A 19,988-nucleotide genomic window follows, 5' to 3' on the forward strand; every position below is an offset into this window, starting at 1 on the left:
CATTCCATCAAGGCTGTCAGTGATAACCCTTAAGTGATCCTGAGATCCTGTAAAGTACTAGGGATTAAAAAATTATTTACTTAAGTATTATTTTCATATGTTGCTAGTTTTTGTAGCTTTGCTTTAATAATTTGTGATTTAAATAATGTGATTTAATAGCACATCACTGTTATGTGCAGCTTTGTGTATATATTTAAATTCACTGAACAGAATCTTTATGAGCTTAGAAAGATATGAAATATATATAGCATTTCAAAATGAAGGTGGGCCATCATCAGTAAATCATTTACTGTAATCAAATTACTTGATATGATGTACCTATTATAAGACACAACTTTATTTAAGAGAACTGTACATTTCGTTACTGAATTTCCTGGCTTTGTAATGTGACTAAACTTTAATATGTACAAAATGATTTTTAAAAAGATAATTTAGGAAACAATACAGCAAGTCATAAGGAGTGTGTAGAGATTTTCAAGAGCTTTATTTTTAAAACTGCATTCTCCTATTGTTAGCTCATAAATTATTGACCGTTTGATATGTAGATTACAGATAGTTATGCCTCAGATCTGAATCTAGAATATATACAGAACAAATATGTCCTATTTACATTCAACTCAGCATTTACTTTTACATTCAGAGTTTTGTTTGCAACAGAAATCATACTTTAGTATTTTGGTAAGTAAAAAATGTTTTTTTTTTTAAAACAGATGATAAATTCATTGAAACAAGGTATATATTCTAGCTTCTGAAGTACTACCAATATATATAAATAAAATTTTGAGTTCTATTATGCAAGATCTAAGTTTTTAATAGTGCCAAGTAATGTTCCCAAGGATCAGATTTCAGTTTGGTATATGAAAGTACAGCAGCTCTTTGTTCTTTCTGAGTTTTAACCTCATGTTTCCATTCCAGTTCTGTTGTCACCTCTGCACTCAAGTCTATTGTGAGAAAATACTTTATCAACACCCTTCCCTTTTGCTGTTTTCCAGACTACATGCTGCTAATGGTGCCAGTTTGAATTCTATTGGAACTAAATGTAGCAACCTTGAATCACATGTTAGTTTGGAATAATTTGTGCTTACAGCTCTAAAACTTTCAAAAGGCTACTGACAGCTCATTTATTAACAATAATCCTACTTTAAAATGCTAATTTTAACTCACAACAGATTATATAATCTGATGCTGTGAAAACTAGGGACCAAAGAAACTAGATGTATGATATGTACGCTCCTCACTTCCGCTTTACTGTCAACCAAAGCCATGTTGTAGCTCCAGTTTTTTTTAACTTCAAAGAAAAAAAAAGCCAAGCAGTACTAGGGAGGAACTTGGGATTTATAAAGAGTTAGAGGTGCAGGCACCCCTACTTTTCCTATTTCAGGCTTTGTATGAGCCCTGAAACCACCTAAGCAATGCTTCTAATTTCACAAGGTTGTTGGCACCGTGTTGCCCTGCACAAAGTTATTGGTCTTTGTGTTTCTGAATACAGGTATGGCATACATGATCAGTTAAAAATTATCTTAAAAGAACTAAGTTCCAAGGTTGCAAAAATAATTACATAACTTGTACATTTATAGCATTGGTTAATTCAAAATATAAAAGAATCATGTATTTATTTACCCTTATTTGTTTGCTTGTTTATGACAGTGTCTCAAGTGGTCCTTTATAGGTGATGTTGACCTTGAACTCCAAGTTCTCTTGCTTCCACCTCCCAAGCGCTGGAAATACAGGCATGTTCCACCACGTATTTCCTCTCATTTTTAACATTGTATCGTGCTTGTCTTTTTTCTTATTTATATGTTCATACATATACACATATCTACATTTAGTACTATATTACTATTTGCATCTAGGGTACCCAGATAGTGGTCAAGCACTCCTCTGGGTATTTAAGACTTGTGAGAATAATACTTAAACTGGCAGGTTTCAAGTCAAGCAAACTTCCCTTCATAAAGGTAGGCATTCATAGCTGCATTCTGTCATAAAATGGAAGTAGTGTGCTGAGCCAAGCAGGCTCTGAAGGTAAAATTACACGAACTGGCCTAAAAATCTCATGTTTCTCTTTTATGCTAAACTGCTGCCTTCTCCCTACTTGTGCCTGTGGTCTCACAGTGAGCCCTTAATGGTTAGTTGATACAGGAATAGAAAAGTTAGGCACAGCTTGTAGTATTTCTGTGTGATGCGCAGGTACGGCACCAAAGAGGGCATTGGCAGCTTTACCACTTCTTCTGAGACCTAGGAGCGGTAGTGAAGGGGTCTTGCGAGTGTGGGGTATGGATCTTGGGAGTAGTGTGTTTGGATGTTTATTTTGCTTGGAAGGAGTAATGATCAGATGGGTGTTTCTACATTAACTTGTAGACTATATAGCCATTAGCCTAGCTAGCTAGCCAGGTTAGATGGAACACCACTAGTGAGAGGAGACTAGGAAGCCTGGTGAGGAGGCTTGTGGTTAGGACTCTTTAAGTGAGAAAAGTCATGATGATGTTTGTGTCATATATCAGTGCCTACCAAAAATTTGAGCTCAACAGAAAAGGATATTAATAATCGAAATAGTGCCGTATGATTCAGGACTAATGGACAAAATGGTTATGGTGAGAAGGAAGGATGGGGATCATACATGGGCTCAGCAACTTGGATTTTTACTCATGGAGGCCACCTGATGTCAAGGATGCATTCTACTTAGAGCAGAGGCCTGCACTGAAGCCTAATACAGCAACATTGTGCAGAGCGGGAAAGAACTGTCTAGTGGGAGTTTGACAACATTGAACTGCTGCTATCATGGGAGGTGCAGCATGTGTTCTTACTGTTTCCCAGTGTCCTTTCCGTTGTGTGGACAGAAAGCCACTTAAGGGAGAAAGGAGTTTATTTCAGCTTACAGTTCAGAGTTACAGTCTATCATTGTGGAAGTCAAGTCAGGAACCTCAAACAGCTAATCTAGTCACATCCAGTCTAGAGCAGAGGGGAGTGGATGCGTACACTGGCTCACTGGCTTTCTTCTGCTCAGCTGGATTTCTCCACTTACAAACAGTTCAGGACCCTGCCTGGGGCATGCTCAAGCACCCTTCTGTTAAGAATCCCAAAAAAGTTAAAAAAAAAAATCACCCTGAGTTAAGGTGTCTCAGTCTTCACTCATTTGTACCACTGTGCTGCCTCTAACGTCACTACTTCTCTTTCATTGATATACTACGTATTTGCTTAGATTCAGGTGGTAGCCAGTTTTATAACTTTTTTGGTGTGTGTGTGTGTGTGTGTGTGTGTGTGTGTGTGTGTGTGTGTGTGTCAGGGGGTGGTGGTGGTGGTCTGTCTCTTTCTTGCCTTATGACTTCAGGTACTAATCATGGTTCGTGTGTGTGTGTGTGTGTTAGTTAAAGATTTTTTTTCTTATTTAAGTCTTAGCTATAGTCCCCTCCTTAAAACTTTGGTTACTTGTCTGTATAGAAGTTTAGTTCCTCATCTAGAACAAATACAACAGCCCTTCGCGATGTTCTGCCGTCATTTGAGAATCAGTATTGGAACTCCAGAACTTCCTTTTTTCACTCCATGTTCTGCTGTAACACCACCATTCACCAGACTTACATGTCTTGCACTTTGCATTGGGACCCAGTTAGTCTGTTTGGGCTATAACAAAATAGCTGGATTAGGTGTTTGTAAACAATATAAGTGTGCTTCTCATAGTTCAGGAAGTTCAAGACCAGAGCACTGACAGAATAGTCGTCTGGTAAGACCTCTGTATCGAAGGCAGCCAGCCCTTCTTGCTGTGTCCTTACATAGGTTCTTTCAAGCTCCTATGTAAGGATGGTTATCTCACTCATGAGGGTGGAGCCCTAATCACTTCTTGAGAGCATTGTCACAATACCATCACTTTGGGGGTTAGATTTCCACATTAATTTTTTCGAAAGGACACAAATAGTCAGCCCAAAGCAGAAGCCAGTAGATTAAAAATGATTGAGAAGGATATTAACTCGCTTAGGTGTATACCAAGGAGTGGTGTAGCTGGCTTTTACTAGATGCTCTTTTAGCTTTTTGAGAACTCTCCCCACCGACTTCCATTGTGGCTGTGCCAGTTTGAAAATCCCATCACAGGATTTCAATGAGTCTTTGAGAGTGGTGATCAGATGTATGCTTTTTGTAGTCTCAGCTTACAAGGCAGTGGCTTTGTGTTTGAACTGAACATTATGATGATTCTTAGATTCACTCTAGTTTGTATTCAGGCCAGACTCTTACTCAAATATATTCAGCTTATTTCAGTAACCTCACCATCTTTCAGCATTGAGTTTTTCTTTGTTTCTAGCTCCATAATATACTATTGCCAGAGTAATTTTTTCCTGAGACATCATTTTCAGCATTGTTAAAAGCTGTTAGTACTTACAGATTTAATTAAAACCAATTAGTTGGACATTCTAGGTATTGAATCAGCTTGTCTCATATGCCTTTTTTTTTAAGTTATAAAAGTTTTCCATCTAATATAGTTAATTAAAATAGCCCTCCTCATCTATTAGGGAAATAATTACTCCTACATAAATACTTTATTCTGGCATCTTTCACACCTATAATTCCTCAGCCATTCCCCAGTCTCTTTTGTGGTACAGAGAGTTGAATCAAAGGCCCTGATGCATGCTAAACAAATAGTCTTACCACTGAACTGTACCTTCAGACCCACCTCAAAGACCTTGCACGGGTCAGACCTAGACCGCCTACATATAAGTAACTGACGAACAGCATGGCCATCATGTGGGTCTCCTAACAATAGGAGTAAGGCCTGGCTCTGACTATGTTGCCTGCCTTGGATCCCTTCCCCCTACCTGGGCTGCTTTGCCTGGCCTCAGTGGGAGAGGAAGCACTCAGCTCTGCTGTAACTTGAGGATGGGTCAGGGTCTCCCTTCTCTGAGGAGAGGAGGAAATGGGGAGCGAGGAGCATGAGGGCAGGGCTGGGATCAGGCTGTGAAGCGATTTAAAAAGAAGAAAATTAAAAAAGAAGTAAAAATAATGCTTTTCTGAGGCCATGTCACATATGCTTTATGCTATATGATTAAGGCACTTGATTTATTTAATGAGTTAATCCTGTATTTGCATGACTGTATGAGAAATATAAATTAATAGGCTAGTTGACCCTGTAACATGTCAAGTATAGGTCAGAAAGGTCATTGATAATATATAGCCCTCATCCACTCTTTGGTTGGTGGTTCAGTCATAGCACTAAATGCCTTCATAAAGAAATTGGAGAGATCTCATACTAGCAATTTAAATGTGCACCTGAAAGCTCTAGAAGAAAAAGAAGCAAACACACCCAAGAGGAGTAGACAGTAGAAAATAATCAAACTCAAGGCTCAAATCAATACTTCAAGCTTTGAAAGCAGTCTCCATATTCATAGCTAAACATGTGAAAGCAACCCACATGTCCACTGACAGATGAATTTATAAACGAATGTAGCACACACACACATATACACATATATATTTACACACAAATACACACACACACATAATGACGTACTATTTAGTTTTAAAAAGGGAGACAATTTTGACACATGCTTTAACATGGATAAAATTTAGGGACTTTATGCTTAGTAAAATAAGCTGGCCGCAATAGGGTATGATCCCATTTAAATAAAGACACCTGGAGTAGCCAAAACCGTAGGCACAGAGAGTCCAGGGTTGACTGTCAGGGACAAGTGGGTTTGAGGAGTAGCTACTTACTGATCATAGAAGTTTCAGTTTCACAAGACAGAAGTGACACAGGTGGTGATGGCTGCACAACATAATGAATACATTTAGTAACAGTGACTGGTGCAATTAAAATGACTAAGGTAGTCAATTTTCTATTACATGGATTTGACAAAAATAAAGATAGAAAAGATAGGCCTGTCATACTTTTTCAAACTGCCTATAGCTGTATTAGTATATATTTGTTAAACACAGAGTGGGCTGAAAAATTGTGATGTAAGGACCTAATTTTCTCTCTTTCTCCATTTCTCTCCCTTGGAGACAGGATTTTACATTGTAGGCTGGGCCAGTTTCAAAATTGCAATCCTTCTGCCTCACCTCCAGGACATACAACATGCCCTGCTTAGGAACTAATTTTTTTGTTGTTGTTGGTTTGTTTTGTTTTGGTCTTTTTGAAACAGGGTTTCTCTGTGTAGCCTTGACTGTTCTGGGCTCTCTTTGTAGACCAGGCTGGCCTTGAACTCAGAGCAATCTGCCTCTCTAGTGCTGGGATTACAGGTGTGCACCACCGAGCCTGGCTGGAACTAATTCTTTTAAACCTATTATGTAATGTAAGATTTTTTCTTTAAGAATTGTTAATAAATCAAACTGTTGTAAAGTGAATCATTTTAGTATTCATTTGAGTTTTGACATTTAAAAAACACATTTGATGTGCTTATGAAGAGATTAGTTAAATTCCATTTCAAAAGTGATTACTGAACCAAAGAGCATATATTTTAAGAAAGTAAAGCTAATCATTAAGTAAAAGATTACGTTTTCACAAAGATGGTGCTGAAAGCAGAGAAGGCAGCTCCTGCCTCTCCCAAAGCCAAAGCCAATGTGAAGGCCTTGAAAGCTAAGAAGGCAAGGCTGAAAGGCGTCCACATCCGTGAAAAGAAGATGCACTTGTCACCAACCTTCTGGTGGTCCAAGACTCTGTCGCTCTGGAGGCAGCCTAAATACCATGAAGGAATGCACCCAGAGAAACAAGCTTGGCCACTACTCCATCATCGAGTTCCCCTGGACCACTGAGTCAACAATGAGAAAAACAGGACAACACACTTGTGTTCATTGTGGATGCCAAGGCCAACAAGCACCAGATCAAACAGGCCGTGAAGAAACTATGACATTGATGTGGCCAAAGTCAGTACCCTGATGAGGCCTGACGGGGAAAAGAAGGCGTGTGTTCGACTGGCTCCTGATGATGGTGCTCTGGATGTTGCCAACAAGATTGGGATCATCTAAACTGAGTCCAGCTGGCTAGTTCTAAATATACACTTCATCATAAAAAAAAAGAAGTAAAAGATTTTCAACATGTTTTAATGAGAAAAATATTTGGTTAGACTTGGCTTGTGAAAGCATTAAAGTTGTTTACACCTTTATTTTCCTAAATAATCATTTAGATTAAGCTCAGTAATGTATTACTGCAAAAAGAAGCTATATATTCAGTGAGCTATGTGGAAGAGAGGCAGAAAGATTGCAAGAGCTAGAGGGGATGGAAGACACCAAGGACACAGTGTCTCACAGACACAGTGGGGCCGGCACACAATAGGAACACACAGAGACTGTGGCAGCACTCCCAGGGCCAACACAGGTTCAAGCCAGACATGGATAGAGGGGAGGATCTGGGAGAAAGGAGGAAGGGAAGCTCTGTTCAGAACTTACTTTAGGAATTTTCAATCAGAAAATTCTATTTATTTTTCTATTTTTAGGCAGGGTCTTACTGAGTAGCCCCAGCTGGCCTGGCATTCATTTTGTAGACCAGGCTGGATTTGAACTTGCAGAGATCCTTCTGCCTCTGTTTCAGTTAATTAGCAATAGAAACAGGCCTTGGCTGTTCTGGACACACTTTGTAGACCAGGCTGGCCTCAAACTCATGGAGCTCTGCCTGCCTCTGCCTCCCAAGTGCTGAAATTAAAGGCATGCATCACCACACCCAGTTTCCAAAACACTAATTTAATCTAGCTTTGCTAGTATTTAAGTGCTCACCTCATGTGGGTACCACATTAGATACCAGCTCTGAACATCTGAATACAGTTCAGATTGTGGTATACTAACTGACTAGCTCCAGTTTAAGTTTTTAATTTGTTGATACACTTTATTTTTTTAATTTGAGTTTCCGTAAGGTTTTGCTTGTGAGAGAAGGAGTTAATTCTTTTAGAGTTTAGGTTCATGTTGTGTTTTGGTGTCATTTTGCTGTTGTAACCAGAAATGACCAAACTCTGATCTTCCAGTCTTTTAAACCCTTAGAAGTCACAAAGGGTTTAACAGAACATCAGTCGCTCTTAGGAATCGAGGCCCACCTGAGCAATAGCTGTGTGTACTTGCAGCATGTCCGTGGAGAGCAAGTCTATAATCTCTGCTGGAGGTGTAGGCTCACAGCCCAAGTGAGGCTTTCTCCTTCCCAACTTCTCTGTCTCATCATAAACTCAGGACCAGTGTGTTTAGGCGTGTGGCTTAGAAGGGAGAGGAAATTAATTAGTGGCCTCCAGTTGTCTTATTCAGGGTTCTGTAATAAACATACCATCAATAGACCAGCTGAGAAAGGCAGCTCACACCTGTCCTCACAGCACCTGAGATGCCCAGGCAGAATTGCTGCAGATCTGAAACTAGCCCGAGTTACATAGTTTTAGGCCAGCCTGAGCTACAGAGTGAGATTCTATCTAAAACCAAAAACTACTCCCAAAAATAACAACAGCAAAGAACTGAGCAAACAGTCATGACTCGGTTCTGGAGGCTAACATGCCCAGATGAGTCTGTCGGCTGCAATCCCTGGGCACTGCTTAGTCAGGCGGCAGAAAGCAGAGCAAGGAAAGAAGCATGTTCTTTCTTGCTTCTCTTTAGAAATTGTTTTTTATTTAACTCTTGACAATTTTATAGATGTAAGTACTGTATTATGAACATATTCTCCTTGTTACCCTCTCTTGTCAAACAAGCAAACAAAATGGTCAAAATGCAGCACCCAGACAACCATATGTGCCTTGTTAAATGCTGTACACACTGAGGGAGAAGAGCAAGAGAACCGTCTGTCTTCTCCAAGAAGTCAGACCATGCTGGAAATTTGAGTCAAAAACCCTCAAAGGGGCAGGTGGCGTGGATCAACAGGTAAAGGTACTTGCTGTCAAGGCCAACAACCTTTTTGGTCACAAGGACCCATGGTAGGAGAGACCTGACTACCAGAAGATGTGCTCCGAGTGCCACACACATGCATAACACACACACGCGTGCGCGCACACACACATGCCAGTGAATAACTAATGTAATTTTAAAAGGCCATGTAGCAGCTGATTTTTTGAACATAGTAACTCCACCTGTTACCTCTAACATGCCGTGCCCCTCATTCATGTACTGGAAAAATGTAAATTTAAGTTTTCTTTCAGAATTTTGCACTTCTTCGTGGGTTACTTACCCCGCTTACTGTGGGGAGAACCAGAAAAGGAGTCCTTCGGAGGCATAATCTGAATAGAGGAAGGAACAGAGGCTGCTGTCCTCGGAAACCTTTCTCAGCCTTTGTGCTGTGGAAAAGGACGAGGCAGTTGGGACTGCCCCAGCAGTGCTGGCTCTGGCACCTCAGCCACAGGCCTGACCTCAGATCTTCTGGGCAACATGACTCGGACTTCATTAAGTCTTGTGACTGTCTCACAAATTAGAAGACAGTTTTGTAGTTGGCAATGTTTATTTCACCTCTGAGGTGAAATAAAATCTATAAATATTTTAAGTCTTATTCTAACAATGTTAGTAATTTATGTGGAAGTTTGTTTGAGTTGTTCTTGAGGCTTGCAATTTAATTAAGTAAAAAAAAAAAAGCTTAATTTTAGACCTTCATGTTCAAAGGCTTTAATTGTAGTGACAAAAACAATAGCATAGAAGTGAGAACTGTTCCGACTCACATGTCTGAGTACATGTTTGTTTCAGAATCTATGTCATTGTAATACAATATTTACTGCTTGCTTAAAAAAAAATCCTGTTCCCTGTCTTAGTTATTGTTCTATTGCTGTAAAGAGACATCACGAACAAGGCAACTCTTATGAAAGAAAGTATTTAAATGGGAATTTACTTATAGATTCCGAGGGTTAGTCCATGATCATCGTAGCTTCAGGCAGGTAGGCATGGTGTGGGAGCAGTCGCTGAGAGCTTTATGTCCTGATCTGCAGGCAGCAGATGGGGCAGGGATGCAGGGTTGGATGGTGGAGGTAGGGGAAGACTAGGCCTGGTACCAGCTTTTGGGACCTCAAAGCCCACACGCAGCTCCACACTTCCTGTAGCAAGGCCAGGCTCCTAATCCTACGCAGACAGCTCTTCAGCTGGGGAGTAAGCGTGCGAGTCTACGACCCTGTGGGAGGCTGTTTTCATTCAGCCTGCCACACACTCCATCCAGAGACCTTAGTCTCGGGGAGCTGGCTGGACCCCTTCACCTGTTACTTACTAGTCCCTTTAAATTTTTTAAATTAAAATAATTTAAAAATTAATTTAATATAAAATGTAAGTTTAGTTGAACCTTGACAATACTAAAATTACTTACTGCCTCAAACTTGTAGCTCTAAAATTTCTTTTTTGAGCCTAATTTTCTTAAAGTTATGGTCTCAAGGTTTTAATTTTTTATAAACACTTAACTTGCACATAGTAAGTGCTGCATAAATTTTGACTCATTCAATCTTCATTACAACTTTATGAGATAGATCTTATTCTATTTTTTGTCATTTTACAGACATTTTGAAAGATTTGTATGTCAAATACCCTTATGCTCACTGTCTAAGTTCTGTATTTGTAATGTTTGGCTTATGACCTGGTTGTTTATATTCAGTTATCAGTCCATCTCACCTTTCTAATGCTTTCAGATTATAGACAGCAATGTGCTATACGGTAGAGTTTTTTTTTTTTTAATTGGTGTTAGTTGTCCCTATCTTTCATTATTGAGAACTGACACACAGAGAAGAATTTGTTGAAGGGTGCGCAGCATTTAGGTGGAGCAAGCATTTCTTCACAACTTCTACAGAAAGCTAATTCACATAATAGCCGTGGTCATTATTATAAAGACCGTCATTCAAATAAATTTTATGAATGCAATATCTCAGCCTTGGAGACAGTATAGTACAGAGTCTGTGAGGTTCTGTGTGAAAGATGCCATTTAACTTTGCTAAAGCCAATTTTCAGTGTTTTCTTCTTCTTCTTCTCCTCCTCCTCCTCCTCCTCCTCCTTCTTCTTCCTTTTTTTAACCAGAGTATCCTGTTCCCCACTTTTTCCAGACGCCCTTTTCCCATGTAACCAGGCAGGACTAGAACGCAGTGGAAAAACTGTGGAGAATGCTCACTTGTAACATACCCTTCCTTGCCTTACTTAGGGCAGAAGCTGTTTTGAAGAGTGTGTATTTAAGTGCACTCCTAGGATTTCAGAGCTGACAAGGATCTTAGCTGTCTCCAGCCAGTGCTCTCACTTCAGGTGGAGGACAGAGCCGGCGTGTGCACATAACTGCCCCCTAGCTCATGCCCACGTTCTTAGTGGCACAAATGGAACCAGAACAGAGCCCAGAATCTGGCCTGGTAGTTGCACACTTAGTGTTTGTTATATAAATAAATACCTGTAAATCTGTACAGTTTTCACTATAAATCCACCTATATATTATAACTTGTTTTAGACTTTATGTTGCTTTAGCCTGTAATATAAATAATGTCTAATCACTGAATTTTTTAAGAAAAGTTTTCCTTTTTTCTTTGTTGTTTTTGAGATAGGGTTTCTCTGTGTATCTCTGTCTGTCCTGGAACTGGCTCTTTAGACCAAGCTGGCCTCAAACTCAGAGATTTACCTGCCTTGCCCACCAAATGCTGAGATTACATGCTTGTGCCACCACCACCTCGTGAAAAATTTTATTATAATTAATATTTAAAACACAACTATATAATTTAACAAGTAATTATATAGAAAAACCCCAGGGGTTAAGAAACAAAACTTTGCCCATACCCCCAAAAGCTTTTACAGAGCCTTCTTATTGCTGACCCCTTTAATTTTTTTTCTTTCTTTGTTCTTTCTCTTTAGCCAACTTAACAGGACATGCAGAGAAGGTGGGAATTGAAAATTTTGAGCTGCTGAAGGTCCTAGGAACTGGAGGTAATTCTCAGATTTATTACTCTCTTTTAAAGACTAAAAAGTACTTGTTATTCTGTGACATAGGGTTGGTAACCTTCACTCAGAAGTCACTGACAATTCTAAGAGCATGAAGAATCCGGTAAGAGAGCTCAGGAACCCCTTTGCCAGGCTCAGTCCCAGCGCTTGAGATGCCGGGGTCAGCACTAGCAAGAGTTCCAGGCTAGCAGCCTGGCTACCAGGCAAGCCCTTATTCCATAAACAGCCCAACAGCAACAGAAGCCTTTTAAATCTGATGTTGGGAATGCAAATTAGTCTTTAGAAGTCACTGGTGTATATCGAGAGCATAGTATATGCCAGCACCTTATGAAGTGATTTATATTGATTGATTTCCCCCCCCCCTTCTCTTATCAGGCTGTTGTAATTCAGGGCACATTGTGATAATGAACAAGTCAGGATCCTTCATTAACCCAGCACTTAAGAGTCTGCCTAATTGAAGTATAGTTCTATTTATATTCTGTCGTCTATGTAAGATTGAAATGATCTGTATTCATTAACATTTTAGGAAGCTTTTCCAAGTCATAAATTAAAAAAAAAAACAGCCATAGAGGAGAATAATATACAGTGTGCAGTTATATAATAGAAACAGTTATATGTGTCTACATGTATTTAGCATGGAGAAAAATCTCTGGGGTATATTCTCAAACAGTATGATAGTCTCTGGGTCATCTTATATTTTGGGCTTTATTGTTTCCCGAGTACTTGAAAATTCTCACCTCAACTCCTGTAGTTCAGAAGTCAGGCTGGTCTTGTAGGCCTGGCATCTGTGCAGTTCTAAAGGTCCCTACACCCAGAAGAGCCTGTGTGTTGTGTAGTGCTCTGCTGTCACCCTTCTCGAGTTGATTCACAAAGCCACACACATTTGCAGTGGCCCTGCCAGCCTTGTAGCTGGTCCAGTCAGTGTGTGTCTCTCCTGGCTCTGGATGTCCTGCTCTGCACTTACCGCAGCTGTGAGGTCCTAGTCTCATTGTCCTCTACCAAGTCCTATTGAAGAAGCTCTGAGCTCTTAGCAGGTTGTGGGCGCTTCCATGGAAGGAGAAGTGAGGCCTCGGAGGACAGACCATTTTTCTTTTCCATCAAAATTTAGCTTCACAGTCTAAGGAGCATCTGCCTCTTTAGATTTTTTTCAGTTCTGGTAGGAAGTTGCTACTGCCAACTTGTAGGCAGAGAGAAATCTGGGCTTGTCATTGCTCCTCTTGCCCTAGCCTCACACATATGTGTGCATTCTCAGGTACACATTAGCTTTGGGGCGTTCAGTAGCTTTTAGGCCTTGGGTCCTGTCGTACAAGGGTTTGTTTTACAGCCGCCTGTAGTTATTCAGCATACAGTGTAGAGCCAGCTTTGGCAAGCACCAGTGAACAGCCTGATGGTCTATTCCTACCAGCTAAGGCTCGGCCAGAAAGGATCGTATTGTAGTTGTCAGCTTGAGCATTTTCCAGTGCTTGCACACCTTTAGATCATGTATCAAAGTTTATTTTTCAGTAACAGATTTCGCCCCACCTTACTAATCCACAAGAAAGAATGTTTTTGAAATATCAAAATAATGTTGGTTATCCTTACCTTTGTTTTCCTGTTTCACAGGTGGGTTCTAACTGCTCAGAGGGGAAAACAAGTCCAGGCCTGTGGTGACTGGTTCTTTTAAGAACAGTGTTTGCAACATATTGGCAAAAGCTTTTCAGGTCAAGTTCTGCTCAAAGAATGTGTTGCATTTGCATAGTTTCTTTCTTTTTGGTGACAGCTGAATTGAGATACAGTACATGTGCCATGCACTTTACCCATTTAAAGTATGTAGTTAATGCTTTGCGTGTATTGAGAGCTGCACAACCATAGTCACAGTCCATTTCAGAACTTTTAAAATTTAGTCTCAAGAAGAAATCTCGAATCCTTTAGCTGTTACTCTCTAAGGTTACCATCCTCTCTACCCTTAACAACCACCAACTTTTTGTGTTATTGTGGACATTTCCTGTAAGTGGATTCATATAATATGTGAATTTGGGTGACTGGCTCCTTTGATACAGTATAATGTATTTTTTTCTGGGTTAAAGTATGTTGCAGCAGATATTAACTCTTCTTTCCCTTTATGGCCAAATACTTCATTGTGGCTGTACCACATTTTGTTCATCTTTTCATCACAGGATGATTGTGAAGGTTAGATTTACTTGTCAACTTGATAAAACCCATAATCCCCTGGGAGGAGAGTCTCAACAATGCATTATCTGCATGCGGTTGGCCAGTGGGCATGTCTGTTATCCAAAGTTAATGGATGTGGGACGGCCAAGTCCAGGGTGTGTAGCGCCATTCTCTAGCAGGGGTTCCTGAACTGTTTTAAAAGTGGAGAAATTGAAACAAGCAAGCAAAAGCGTGCATCCGTTGCTCTGTGCTTTTGGCCATGGATGTGGTGGGACTAGGTGTTGATCATTCCTACCTTGACTTTTCTCCAATGATAGAATGTAATTGTAAGCTGAAACAGAACCCCCTTTCCCCCAAGTTGCTTTTGTTAGGGTATTTTATCATAGCAGCAGAGTGAAACTGGGACAGTGGCCGTTGGAGTTGTTCCCACTCTTTGTCTGTGAAACATAAACTTGAATGCTGTGAACAGTCATATTCAGTGTTTGCTGTCTACCTAGGTTTCCATTTCTTGTGTATATTCCTAGGAGCAAATTGCCAATTTAAGTAACAACTCTGTTTAACTTCTTGAGAGCTATTAGACTGTTTCCCAGAGTTGTTGCACTATTTATATTCAGTAAATAAGGGTTCCAGTTTTTTTCACATCCTTGTCAACATTTGTTACATAATTTTAATCATCATCCTACTATATGTAAAATCACTTAGGTTAATCTTTAAGGAAAAAAATCCATTAATAGTTGTTGTTGTCTAACAAAGTGGTTAAATTGTATTAGTGCACTTATTTTCCATTTTCAGATGTTTTACAAAAAGTCATGCATAATTTTAAATACTTTTCATAAAGTTTATATAAATTCCCTCCTCAATTTTCTTCAGTTTCAAGTACTCTTTGATGTGACAGTGGTTTTGTATGTTTACTAAAGGTTGGGTTTAACAATTTGTGAGTCAGTAAGAAATCTTAGTCAGAAAAATATTGCAAGTATAATTTTCACTTTTTGTGCGTGTTGTTTGGAGAGTTTGTAGCATCATCGTGTTTTGAAGAGCTCTCCCACCAGAGCCACCAGGACCTCTCCCACAGTGGGAAGAAGGGAAAACTGGACATTGCCTGCCACAGAATATATTTTCTAGCCTAATTACATAGCCTAATGCCTACTTGTGTCACTCACAACCAAGGAGACTCTCACATGGAAGCTTCTTTGAACTCTGATGTCCTGTGGCCTTGGTCTGCTCGTGTGTACTTTATGTTTAGCTGCTCATTTGCTGACACCTAGACCCCAGCCTTGTGTTCTTGGCATCCAGGGCAAACCCAGTGCGGCCATCTTTAAATGGAAGGCACAGACCGATGCTGGGGCAGCATAAGGTTACAGGAATTCAGTACCCTTGGTACATTTTCTCCCATTAGAATTAATTGCTATTTCGGAAAAATGTGCTCTGGATAAATAACCTCCTCCCTCATCATTGCCTTTATTTTATTGGTAGGAAAACTAAGATATTTCATAAGTAAAGCCCACAATATAATACCTAATACAAAGATCTTAAAATCAAAATTTTTTTCTAAACTGTCTTTCCTGTCATTATCATCATCATCATCATCATCATCATCATCATCATCATTTGTTCTTTTTGCTGTGTAGCCCTTGATGGCCTGGAACTTTCTGTGTAGACCAGGCTGGCCTGAAACTCATAGATATCCATTTACCACCTCTCTGAGAACTGAGATTAAAGGCGTACACTACCACATCCAGATCATTTCTCATCTTTAAACAATAAAAATTTATTCCTCGGGGGCTGGGCAGATGGCTCAGAGGTTAAGAGCACTGACTGCTCTTCCAGAGGTCCTGAAGTTCAATTCCCAGCAACTACATGGTGGCACAGAACCATCTATAATGTGATATGATGCCCTCTTCTGGCCTGCAAGTGTACATGAAGGCAGGGCACTGTATACATCATAATAAATAAATCTTTTTAAAAAATTTATTCCTCTTTAATATCAATTTTAAAATACCATTATTAAAATACTGAGACATCACTAAAACTGCTAGATTTCTTACCTCTTTGCATTTATTACCTATTACCTCATGAGTACTCTAAGGTTGATATATAGCTACACATGTTTAAAAAATAATAACTAAAGTAGATTTCTGTTTAGGAAACATAAAAGTGAATGCTGTTTGGTATTGAACTGAGCGTTATATCTTGATTTTCACTCTGCACTGTTCATCACAAGGAAATGTCATTCTTCCATAAAAGCCATCTCAGGCCCTGTCCATCACTTGTACTCGTGCTTTCCTGTTGCAGACATTATGTGGGGGAGGAAGGGTTTATTTTCCTACTCATGGATCAGGAGATAGGGAGCCAGTGCTTTCCCAGTTGCTAGGTGAGACAATAACCCTCAGGATCCATCCTCCAGGGACTCACGTCTTTCAGCTAGGCCTCATCTTCTAAGGTTCCATAACTTTCCAAAAGAGTGTCATCATGTGGGGACCATGTGGGGGACATTACATATTCAAACCATAGTACCATCTAATCAGGCACCCTCAATTCCTAAGCCCTAAATGGCTAAGAGACTCAGGGATCAACCTCCCAAGCACACTAAGGGGCATGCTACCAAACGCTGAACAGTGAGAACAATGCCAGGAGAGTGTCTTTAGAAAACTGTGAAGCTTATTAAAGCAATACAGCGAGAACCATTTTTTCTTACCTAAATTACAAGATAATTAATTCTTTATAACTTTTAGACTTATGGCAAACCACAGCATTTAAAGAATAAAACAGAGTACTCTACATCGCACTTGACACAGAACACACTGCATTATAACTTTGACAGACACAGGATTCTTAGGTTTCAGGTAAATTTAATTGACCTCATAGTTCATTAGCGCTACTTCAAACAGAGCAACTTAGAGCAAGCAGCATTTACAAATAGTTACTGTGTATAGTTCTTTGGGAAAATATGCTTATTCTTTAACAGCCATGTGGATATCATAAAGATGGAGTGTACATCACTATTTGGTGACATTTCATACCATCCTACATGATTTTTCAATCTTTTTCAGTAGACAAACGCTTTTCAAAAATGTTGGAATTTTCTAAGTACAGCTCATCTCCTGGTATTAATAAAAGCTGGAATGAACCATCAGCAGTTAAAAATGCGATGGGGAGCTAGCAAGATGGCCTGGTGGGAAACACTTGCTGCCAAATCTGACCCTTAATACACATGTGGAAGGAGAGAACTGGCTTCTGTAGTCGCCTTCTTGACTTTCATGTATGCATCACACACATGCACTAAAGTGTTTGACAGCCATCTTTCAGACCCTTCTCATGCTTGAGCCCCACAAAATCTGTGCAGGCTAGCGAGAGTCAAAGTTTTCCGGTGGCCTTACTTGACTAATTGTGGTGGTGCCAACTAAATTCGTTCCCGTGCTTTCCTCTGCCTCTGATGCAAAAGACCACTTGTAGTTCTCTTTGATAGCGTCAGGGTGGGTGCAGGTGCGGGGGTGCTAGGTGCCAGCTGGGCAGCCTCTCAGGCTGTAGCTGGGCTCAGCAAGGAGCCCCTCACCTTTGAAATGACCATCTGGTTAATATTTTTAAGAGTAATGCCTTGCACATAGTAGCTTTCCAGTAAATACTAGAAGAATGAATATGAGTTTGTTTACATCATATGACAAGACTTCTGTAGTGATCCTTGAATATTTGAAAGCAGACTACTTTGTATTTTGGAGATTAACTTCTGGAAAAGAATTTAGACATTTTTCCATATTAAAGTTTCAGAAATATCAGCCTTTATTATGCTCTTTACTAAAAGGAGATGTTGGCAGCATAACTGACCAGAAGAAGCTGTTGACATAGTGTCACCTCTGCTTTTGTCAATTGAGTTACTGCTCATTTTACTTCTATAGAAGTGTACCAGTTACTCCAAGAGCCAGTTACAAGGAAGAACCTCAGACTGAGGCCATGCTTTATTCCAGGCATGGATAAAGCCATAAGATACTTAAATCAGTGGCAATGTATGACTTCTGGCATCTATTGAACTTTCTCAAACATTCTATGAAGATGAAATACCAGTTTTTGCATTGCATATTACAGCATGTAACAAAACTTGTAAAACTAATTACATTCCTTGATCTGGCAGTTTTATGTATGACAGAATGTTCTAGTTACAGAAGTAGAGATGAAAAGATACTTTGTTTTCTCTTTTGGGTTAGATGACAGCTAAGATGTCCTGAAAACCCCTTTTATTATTAAAATCCGAAATGCTAGATTAAATATATTTTGAAAGCCAGGTCTGCCACTGACTGCCTAGGTTAACTGACAAGAATAAGGAAAATTCTTAGATTCAAAAGAATAAATGGGAACAAGAATATAGAAAATGAAATGAGCTCTCCAAAGTCAGAAATATTCTAGAAAGTCTACAGTAAAGTGAACTAGATTTTAAATGTTGTATGCTTGGTATAAGAAATTGTATCCTCTCCCTGCTATATGTAGTTTGTTTTATACATGTGAAATAAAATACATGTATTTAAAAAATTAATGTAAATAGAATTTGTGGTAGTTTGGTTTAGAAGGTAATTATAATAGATCTTTAGATTTTCTAGTTTGTAGAAATTTGTAATAAAGCAATCTTGTTATCTTTTAAAAAAGATTGTATCCAAGGCATAGAGAGATACAGATGACTGCTCATCAAAAACAAAACAAAACAAAAACAAAAACCAGCTGGCAAAGGGATGTAGAAGAAACTTTGTGGCTCAACATTGGCTTGAGGGTGAGGGGGCAGAGAAGTGCAAGGCTTCTGAGCTGCTCAACTGCAAGCTGGGCACCATACAGGTGTGCAGCTGCAACACTGTATACTGTGTAAGAATTAAAGTCAAACAGCAGTCTAGCTTGTACTAGTGCTTTATAGAAAAAGAAAACATTAATCCTCTTATGAGGACTAAATTCTTAACACATTGCTTTCTGGGTTGGGGAATGAGTGTGTATATGTGTGTGTTTGTGTGTGTGCACAAATGTGTGCCTGTGTATGGAGGCCAGAAGTTGCCATCAGATGTCTTCCTCAGTCATTCCCACCTCTCTTCTGTTCTTTCCTTTCCTGCTTCCTGCTTCCTGCTTCCTGTTTGCAGGCACTTTACAGACTGTGCTATCTCCCAAGCCTTTACCTAGCTATTAAAGGAAGTTCTAAAGGAAGTTATACAGGTTAGGACCATACTGTAAACATTGCAAATATCCAAGAGCAAGGCAGTAGGTTTGAAAGAATGGAAACAACAACATAGACAGATTACTTATTTTAGATTTGAAATAAGATGTAAATGCTTATGTTTATTTCAGTTGGAAAATTGTATAGTCTAGAATGTAATGTTTTGATTAATTTATATGTTGTATAGAGATTTACTCAAGATAATTGTCTAACGTACTTAGTCACCTCACTGACTTATGTACTAAGAATGTGAAAAAAATCTGCTAGCAATATTAAAATATACAGTACATTATTATCTTTAATTGTGGTTTCTGGACAACACAACAGTACAGTACTAAAGCTTATTCTTTCAGGCAGGATATAGTGGTATACAGTTTTAATTCTAGCATTTGGGAAGCAGAGCCCGACAGATCTCGAGTTGGAGACCAGCCTGGTTTCCATAATTAGTTCCAGGACAGCCAGGGTACACAGATAGGACCCTTTCTCAAAAGACAGATAGCAAACAAATAAAAAGTTAACAAAACCAAAGCTTACTCTTTTGGTTGACCTGAAATTGTATCCTTCAATCAACGTCTCAGAGGTTTTTGGTCTTACTGTTAAGAGCAGATGTAGGGTTGGAGAGATGGGTCAGCAGTTAGAGTACTCATTACTCTTTGAGAGGACCCAGGTTCAGTTCCCAGCACCCGCATGGTGGCTTACCACCATCCTAACTACAGTTCCAGAGATGACCTTTTCTGGTTTCCTTGGGCACAGGGCACACACATGGTACGCATACGTACATGCATTCAGGCAAAACACTCAGATACATAAATAAATCTTTTTTTTAACC

General features: G+C 39.5%; 1 protein-coding gene across 2 annotated transcripts in view; it reads left to right on the plus strand.

The window, feature by feature from the left end:
- The window catches only part of RPS6KA5 (ribosomal protein S6 kinase A5), a 169,003-nt gene that overhangs the window by 32,611 nt on the left and 116,404 nt on the right, over positions 1–19,988 (plus strand). For both annotated transcript variants that reach the window (XM_084791764.1, XM_084791763.1), the window contains exon 2: positions 11,737–11,808. In XM_084791764.1, the coding sequence (XP_084647890.1) occupies positions 11,737–11,808 (72 nt within the window). The remainder of the gene's footprint in view (positions 1–11,736; positions 11,809–19,988) is intronic.

Source organism: Acomys minous, assembly GCF_964271855.1.
Source record: "Acomys minous genome assembly, chromosome: 8".
Classification (NCBI taxonomy): Eukaryota; Metazoa; Chordata; class Mammalia; order Rodentia; family Muridae; genus Acomys; species Acomys minous.